The sequence below is a fragment of the Panthera uncia genome, chromosome B1 (assembly GCF_023721935.1).
Source record: "Panthera uncia isolate 11264 chromosome B1, Puncia_PCG_1.0, whole genome shotgun sequence".
Classification (NCBI taxonomy): domain Eukaryota; kingdom Metazoa; phylum Chordata; class Mammalia; order Carnivora; family Felidae; genus Panthera; species Panthera uncia.
In genome coordinates, this window is record NC_064811.1 from 2,065,314 (window position 1) to 2,074,404 (window position 9,091).

Below are 9,091 nucleotides of genomic sequence, written 5' to 3' on the forward strand. Positions count from 1 at the left end.
TTCATTCAACAGGTACTTGTTGAGTGCCGACTCTATGTCAGGGACTGTGTCCTTTTCCCAAGGCTGCCATAACAAAGTCCCACAAACTTAGGAGGCTTCGAACAACAGAACTTTATGCTCACAGTTCTGGAAGCTGCAAGTCTGAAGTCGTACTCTCTGCAGGGTCGTACTCTCTGCAGACTTGAGGAGAGGGCTCTTCCTCACCTCCTCTTGTTTCTGGCGGTGGCCAGGAGTCCTGAAGTTTTGGGCCTGCACCCGCCGCATTTCAATCTCTGCTGTCACGTGGCCTTCTTCCCTTGGGTTTTTGTCCCTGTGTTTTCTCCTTTTCTAATAAGGACACCAGTCATATTGGACTAGGGCCCATCCTACTCCAGGGTGACCTCATCTTAACTAATTATATCTTCAACGACCCTATTTCCAGGTAAGATCAGTATACAGGTTCAAGGTTAGGACTTCAACATAGTTTTTGGGAGATGGATTCCAAGTCATGATAGTTTGCTTCTTTGGGTTGAGGTTATGGTAGAGGACAAAACAGAATAAGATGCTGCTGACTTGAGTTTACATTCTTACATGCCCTAAGGAAATATACACTGTAGAGTCTTCACTTATTACTTATTTTTTGGAAGACATTTATTTAAGCACATACTATGTGCCTGTCATTGATCTAGTTTCCAGGAATAAAATTATGAGCAACAGTGAACTCCTAGGGAGCTTATAACCGAGTGGAGTAACCGAGATGTCGGTATTAGTTGCCAATTGCTGCTGTAACAAATTGCCACAATCTTGGTGGCCTAAAGCAACACGCATTTATTTTCTTGCAGTTCTAGAGGCCAGAAGTCTGAAAGCAGTGTCGCTGGGCAGAAATCAAGGTGTCAGCAGGGCCTTGATCCATTTGAGAATGTAGGGGAGAATCTATTTTTTCTTGTTTTTTTCCAGCTTCGAGGAATACATTTCTTGGCTCATGGCCCCTTACTCCACCTTCAAAACCAGCAGTACAACATTCTCAAGTTTCTCTCTGCTTCCATCCTCACATAGCCTTTTCTTACTCTGTGTGTCCAAATCTCCCTCAGTCTCCCTTTTACAAGGACACGCGTGATGGCATTTAGGGCCCACCCAGATAATCCAGGATCGTTTTCCCATCTCAAGACCCTTAACTCAGTCACATTTGCAGAGTCCCTGTTGCCACGTAAGGTGACAGTCCCAGGTTCCGGGGATTAGGACCCGGATGTGTTTCTGTCATTGTTGAGTCTCCCACAAGTGTAGGGCAGGTTGCCAGTGACCTGCCCTCTCCTAGTCTGTGACCAAGAGAAGAGTGTCCACAAAGACTGCACCTAAAGGCTGAGGGGGAGGCCGAGGGAGCTGGACCAGGTTGGGGACACTAGGAAATGTGGAGGCGATCTTCATAGCCTCCAGAACAGCGCTCAGGTCTAAGGTTGTCTACAGCAGCCGTTTCGAACTTCCCCACCTCCTGACGCCATTACACTATTAAACACTTTTGTATATGTGGCTTATGTTTTTAAAAATAAAAGGACACAAGCATTCTCCTAGCCATCAGAGCAATGATATCCTATGTCTTATGCTTCTGGAAAACGCTCTGTGGAAATGAGATTTTTTTTTTTCACGTGTATTTATTTATTTTGAGACAGAGAGAGAACCAGTGGGGAAGGGGCAGGGAGACGGGGGACAGAGGATCCGAAGCTCGCTGTGTGCTGACGGCAATGAGCCCAATACGGGGCTCGAACTCACAAAGTGTGAGATCATGACCTGAGCCAAGGTTGGACGCTTAACTGACTGAGCCACCCAGGTGCCCCTGAAAATGAAGTTTTTAAAAGGTACATGATGTCTTAGCATTACAACAAGTATAGTACAAGTATAGTTTCCTTATTAACAACCGCCCGCCCGCCCCCGACTGACGAGGTCTCAGAATCCACAGAGATCCTCAGAACACATTTTGAGAATCACTGTGCTGTAACACTAATGAGTCCAAGAGCTTGTGAATAACCTCCTTTTACAAAATGAAGTGAAATCAAGTGGCTTCCTCAGACTTTTTTTTCTTTTAGAGAGAACACACGCCAGCCGTGGAGAGAGGCAGAGGGAGAGAGAGGGAATCGCAAGCAGGCTCCACACTCAGCATGGAGCCCCGTGTGGGGCTTGATCCCATGACTGTAAGATCATGACCTGAGCTGAAGTCAAGAGTCAGACCTTCAACCGACTGAGCCACCCAGGCGCCCCTGATTGCTCAACTCGAACGACCAGTAAAAATGCTGGAGCCCCTTCAGTTATTGGCCTGCTAGCAATTCCCCGTGACGACTATGATCTTTTCCCATTCGGAGTTCTGCCTTTGCTTGGGAGACCCTCCCTTCTCCCTTCCTCAGGGTCACTCCTGTTCAGCTCAGACGCCACCTTCACAAAGTCTCCCTACACCTCCTTTCCCAGGAGAGGTGTTCCGAGCACACCAGGCACAGCTGTAACAACTCTGGTGGCGCTCTTCTCCTCATGGCACGCTATCTTACCAGTCTCCCTGTTTGAGTGGCCAGATTCTTCAGGGTAAGCCTAATGTAAAATTGTCCCTCCAGTGTCTTGCACACTGCTGACAATCTAGTCGTTAGATGCTTACTGACTAATGAGCTGTTTTAAATGACAGACTATGGGGGCTCCTGGGTGACTCAGTCAGTTAAGTGTTTGACTTCGGCTCAGGTCATGATCTCACAGTTAGTGAGTTCGAGCCCCGCATCAGGCTCTGTGCTGACAGCTCGGAGCCTGGAGCCTGCTTCCGATTCTGTGTCTCCCTCTCTCTCTGCCCCTCCCTTGCTCACGCTGTCTCTCAAAAATAAATAAACATTGAAAACAATTTTAAATGACAGACTACATTCTGTCCCTTATTGACTCTCCAAACAAGAATTTTATTACTTTGGGGCATCTGGGGGTCCGACTCTTGGTTTTAGCTCAGGTAATGTTCCAAGGGTTGTGGGATTGAGTCCCCTATAGGGCTCCACACCGAGCGTGGAGCCTGCTTAGGATTCTCTTTCTCCCTCTCCCTCTGCCCCTCTCCCCACTTGTGCTCTCTCTATCTCCAATTAAAAAAAATTATTACTTCTGTAATAAAACTGTAAATAAAACTTTAGAAGCATGACTAATTGCACAAAAATTCAGGAAGTGTATAGCATAAAACAATTCATTGGATGCTTTAGTTTCAATGTTTAAAAAGGTGGTGTCACATATTAACATTTTCTGTCATGTGACTATTATCATTTAGATATTCATTCTAATCTTATATACAAAATGTTTACATTCCCTGCTGAAATACACATGTTTGGGTGTATGCACACGTGTGCACTCCTGCACACACACACGCACACACTCACACACATGCACACACACACACACACACACACACACACACACACCTTGAGTACATATACATAAAAAGAACCTTTGACTTTGGGAGGGTAAACCAATTTCATTTCTTCTGATTTCTTGCCTTCATATTTTTAGTGATAACATTAGAAACTAGTGTGGAATTCTATACTTGCAAAACTCAATATATTTAATTGTGTATAACGATTAACTTCCCATATCCAGTGTTCATGACTGCACTGAACACAGCTGTTTTCCTGCTGTAATGCAGCGGATGTATAGAATTATATAAAATCTTTTTCTAGATTTGTTCATAACTATTTAAGTGGAGAACCATTTGAAGAATATCAAGAAAGTTCATATTTTTCTCGATTTCTACAGTGGAAATGGCTGGAAAGGTATGTTCTAATTTAGAATTCAACAAAAACAAGTAGTAACTTCTCAGAATGTGTACTGATAGATGTATACTTTCCCATCTGTCAAAATACTATTAGAAATCTTGGGCTGTATATGGTATTTTTATACAGAAATTATTAATATGTGTTATATAATTTCTTCTGATTTAGTTGACTCTGTTCTGCCTTTTTAAAATGGCCAGTTACGCCTGGGTGGCTCAGTCGGTTAAGCATACGACTTTGGCCCAGGTCATGATCTCACGGTTGGTGGGTTCGAGCCCCACGTCGGGCTCTGTGCTGACAGCTCAGAGTCTGGAGCCTGCTTCAGATTCTGTCTCCCTCTCTCTCTGCCCCTCCCCAGCTCACACTTGCACTCTCTCTCTCTCTCTCTCTCTCTCCCTCTGTCAAAAATAAACAAAAATAATAATAATAATAGAATAAAATAAAATAAAATGGCCAGTTAGCCCTGTGGGTATAGTAGTTAGAAAATAAAACATATCCTGGATTCACAGAAGTATAAACCAGTGCACACTGGTTCAGTCTTGTGGTCTGAGCCCTGCTCAGCTTTGTACAAGCCAGGTGGACTCAGTCAAAAGACCCGACCTTCATGAGCATCGGGTCCTTGTTCTGTAAAATAGAGGCAATTCTATAATCTACCCCCACGGGGCTGCTGAGGCCACCTGAAAAACGTGTGTAAGATACTCAGCAGTGCTTGGTGTACAAAGTAAGTGTTCAAAAAGTGTTAGCTGCCACCAGTGTCACTGTTGTATTGATTGATTGTTTAAATTTCCAGTTCTACTTCATGTACACTTCTTTCGAGACGTTGAGTATGAACATCTCCTCTGAGGTTCTTTTCCCAAAGGATACTGCACTGTAGATCTATCATTTTCCTCTGCAGCTTTCCGACTGGCCCGATTCATAAGTATTTCATAGTGTGGACTAGTTGCTGACCTGTCTTTAATTAGCGAGGATACTTGGACTGTTCCATATGTATCTTCAGTGTATCCGGTAAATCTTCAATGTTGACGTGCACATCTGCCTCTTAGTGCAGAGAGCTGTGTCAGCAGAGGGGACAGAGTCCCTGAGCACAGGCACCGTGCCCCAGGCACTTGCTTTGAACAGCATGCTTTCATAAATCAAGCAGGACAAGAGCTAGGTAGGCTTTTCTGTTTTAAAATAACAATGTGATGTGAGACCTGAAGCTTTTTGTTTTTTTAATTAATTAGGCAACCAATAACAAAGGACACATTTAGACATTACAGAGTTCTAGGAAAAGGCGGATTTGGGGAGGTAAGTAATGTGTGACTAACCATAAGCAATACTTCTAGAAAAGTAAGATAGCAAGGGAACGAAAAGACGTGCTTCAACTTTACCAATACCTTTATTTCCTCACTGTGTGTTTTGGGAATAATTTTAGCCAACCATGTGAGTTGAGATTGAACTTCGAACAAAAGGTGCTTTGCTACATACTTTTAAAAAATTCGGAGATGTGGAAAGAAATGTGCTATCATTGTGATTTTTTCTTTACTTCATGTTTCTTATAGAAGCTGTTTTCCTGTGTTTGATTGTCCGATGTTCAAGCTCAGTTTGTCCCGACTAAAAAGATGATTCTGTTTCCATATTGTGGAATTTCTGTTACTCTATTTCCATAATTTAGGACTAGCCTAAAAGCTCACTTAGTACAGGGTATATTATTAAATAGGCTTATTTATCTCAACTCTGTTTGGATGTGTATATGTGCCCCCACACCTACATCAAAAGATACTACACAACATCTAAATTTGGGGAAATCCTGAGGAAACTGTCCACAACTTCATGAGACATGGTCTAGATGTAATGGCTCTCCCAGATAGAGACTATTGTGGGAGGTGGACACAGAATCACATGCAGTTCTGTTTCGGTAATTTAAAGAGGTGTTAATTGCCTCGCTCTTGGTCTGGAGTGGTCATATTCAGCTCAGGCATTTACAACTGCCCAGAGCCAGGAGCTGTGTGTTTAGTCAGAAGCAAGTCACGCTGGCCACTTGTGATTTAAATCCTGCACACTCCCAAATTCCAATCGAAAGCCTAAACCAGACATACCAGAATTGCCTTAACGTGAATTAGGAAGCTGGCCTCGAGGCCTTGTGCTGCAAGTAAGACCTGTAGTTGGACGTGGTAAGAAACTGGTCCTCGTAGCCATTACGTCAGGAGAATCCATGGTACCGACCCTCTGATACGGTTCGGAGACCTTTTAGAGTATTTTGAGTGATCTCAACCAAAAATGCTTGCTGTCACCCTTTCGGGATAGATATTTCTGTAAGAAATCCACTCTGTCTTTCCGTACATCCTAGAGCAGGAAAATTTGCTCTCTTTAATTCATGCTATTCTGTCTTTCGTGATCTCCAAGTATAAAACTCAGATTTTGTCGGAGAACAGAGGGAAAGACATTTCAAGCACATGGATCTTGTGTTTACAACAGAATGTAGTTCTAACTGTAGCCATGTGTACATTTAAAAATGGACTCAGTGATAACATGTTTGCAGCTTTTAACTGTTGTGGAAGACTTGGTGTATTTATGATATTTATAGATTACTTTTTAACACATTTACTTGTGTTTCCAAACAAAAGATTGTGTGGATGAAAAAAATGTTGTGGTTTTTCACAGACTTGTTCTGAATGTGCTATTTGTTACATCAAGTCTGAGCGCAGCGGAGTGAATATCTGTTTCTATTCTGAATACCTGTCAGAGGGAGCACTGTGACCCTAATGCAGACAGCCTCAGTGCCTCTTTCATTTGAGATAGAGAGAGAGAGAGGAGGAGGAGGAGGAGGAGAAGGAGGGGGAGGGGGGGGGGAAGGGGGGGGGGGGGGGGGGGGGGGGGGGGGGGGCAAAGGAAGAAAGAGAAAGAATCCCAAGCTGATGTGGGGCTCCATCCCATGACCCTGGGATCACGACCTGAGATGAAATCAAGTCAGACGCTCAGCCGACTGAGGCACCCAGATGCCCTGCCTCGGTGCCATTTAAATCCAGATTCCAATGGTGTATTTACTTTTTCCAAATGCTAATGCTTTTTCCGGTGGGTTTGGAAGGACAAACATTTTGGTCTTATCTCGTCAACTACAGTACGTTCATTTATGCTTGAGGTCCTCCGAAATGGATCTGTAGGGCTCTGGGGCAGAACGGGGGAAAGAGAATTGGCAGCGTCTGTGCGAGCACGGTTGTAGAGACAGCAGAGAGCTGTGGAGAGAGCGTATCTGTGAGAGATGGGCAGACTGGAGGTGAGTTCCTGTTCCATCGCTTCCAGCTGTGTGATCTTGGGCCCACCGTCCCCTTCTTACCCTTAAGAGGGAGATGATCCCTGCTTCCCTGGGTTGTTGTGAGCGGCAAATGAGCGTTCGTCTCCAGCCATAGTGCAGGGCCTGGCACGCTGACCTCTTCCTTCTCTCTCTTTGACTTGGCAGTTTCACTTAAAAGAATTATCGTAAGTTAACGATGGAGAGATATGCCGTGATTTGTGTGCCGTGTCTTAATGATTATATAAGGTTTGGAGTATTCATATAGTGGGAGAACATTTAATGATGAGAAGAGAGTCCCACTGTAAGATAAAAACAGTATAAAATATTACCTATTCTATAATATAAGGCCGGTTCCCCCTGCCAAAACTGAGGAGAACTCAGGACCCTATACAGCAAATGTGAATGATAGTCATCTTGGAATTCCAACGAGTTTTATCCTTATGGAGTTTTGTCCTTATTAATACTTTCTGTATTTTCCACGATGAACTTTATATTTTATTATCAAAATCATTTTATTGATGGATTAAAATGATGTGTCTTATATTTGCTTATAAGGTAATTGTGTTTGTGTATGTGTAGCATGTGCCTGTGTTACATGCCTGGGGGCACATACGTGTCTATGGTGTGCAGTAGGTGTGTGTGGTGTGTGTACATGTGTATATGTGTGTGTGTGGTGGTGGAGTAAGTGTGTACGGGGTGTGGGTGTGTCTGTGGTGTGGGCGTGTGTGTCTGGTGTGGACTGTGTGTGTGGAGTGTGTGTGTCTGTGGTGTGGATTGTGTGTATGTGTGGAGGGGTGTGTTGTGTGTGTGTGTCCGGTGTGGAATGGGTGTGGGTGTGGTGTAGAGGGTGTGTGTGTGTCTGCAGTGGGGGTGGGGTGGGGGTGTGTGTATGTGTCTTTGGAGTGTTGGTGTGGAGGGTGTGTGTGTGTGTGTGTGTGTGTGTGTGTGTGTATAGGGGGGTGGGAGTCTGAGGAAACAGAGTAACCCTGAGCTGATAGCCAGAGGCTGGGGGTCAGGCACATGGGAGCTTATTATTCCCTCCTCTCCACTTTTGTAATTTTGGAAATTTTCTCATAATGTAAGGTTAAGTAGTATATAGATATTATTTTACAACTAAGTAGAATCAATGTATTAAAGATTATGAATTCTCTGAAATCTATTTTTTTATATTCTTGAACTTAAAAAAAAAAAAGATAGGCACCTGGGTGGCTCAGTCGGTTAAGCGTCAGACTTCGGTTCAGGTCATGAGCTCACAGTCGGTGAGTTCGAACCCTGCTGTGGGCTCTGTGCTGATGGCTCAGAGCCTGGAGCCTGCTTCGGATTCTGCCTCTCCCTCTCTCTCTGCCTGTCCCCTGCTCATGCTCTGTCTCCCTCTCTCTCAAAAATAAACATTTAAAAAGAAAAGAAAAATGAATGTATTTAGTTTCAAAAGGTGTTGCTCTTGCAAGAAAACTGAAAGACCCAGGAGGACCCTTGAGTCAAGCGGCTGCCGCGATCACACATGAGGAGTCCCTTGTAGCTGCGCCCCCCCCCCCCCCAACCCCCCCCCCCCCGAGTTCCAGGAGCACAGCCTCCCACTCCGCTCACCGGGTTGTGTCTGAGGAAGCTGGGGGAGGAGGGAGGAGGGAGGAGCCCGCTCTAAGCCCTCACGTGTCTGAGAGTGGAGTGGCCTTGGCCCATCACATGCTCTGGGCCGGAGGAATTGACATGGAGAGGACAGGGTTTGGTGGTGGTGTTGGTGGTTGGCAGCCTAGAGACGTCAGGTACGTACAAAGCTTGTGGTTTCTTCTTTTGGGCTAGGTCTGTGCCTGTCAAGTGCGAGCTACAGGAAAAATGTACGCCTGTAAGAAGCTAGCAAAGAAAAGAATAAAGAGGAGGAAAGGTGAAGCAATGGCTCTAAATGAGAAGAGGATGCTGGAAAAAGTGAATAGCAGATTTGTAGTAAGTATCTTGCCTTAGTCTTCCCTGTACTCGGTGTCCTGAGTCCCACCTTCCTGAGCGCACCTGCTGCTGGACTCGCCCACTCTCCACCCTGGGGTTCGCCCACTCTCCACCCTGGGGC

The 9,091-nt window shown here is 44.9% G+C and overlaps 1 protein-coding gene across 1 annotated transcript in view; it reads left to right on the forward strand.

The window, feature by feature from the left end:
* The window catches only part of GRK4 (G protein-coupled receptor kinase 4), a 95,101-nt gene that overhangs the window by 45,332 nt on the left and 40,678 nt on the right, over nucleotides 1-9,091 (forward strand). Inside the window, 3 exon segments of the mRNA XM_049632619.1 lie at nucleotides 3,663-3,755; nucleotides 4,979-5,042; nucleotides 8,830-8,974. Of these exon segments, the coding sequence (XP_049488576.1) occupies nucleotides 3,663-3,755; nucleotides 4,979-5,042; nucleotides 8,830-8,974 (302 nt within the window).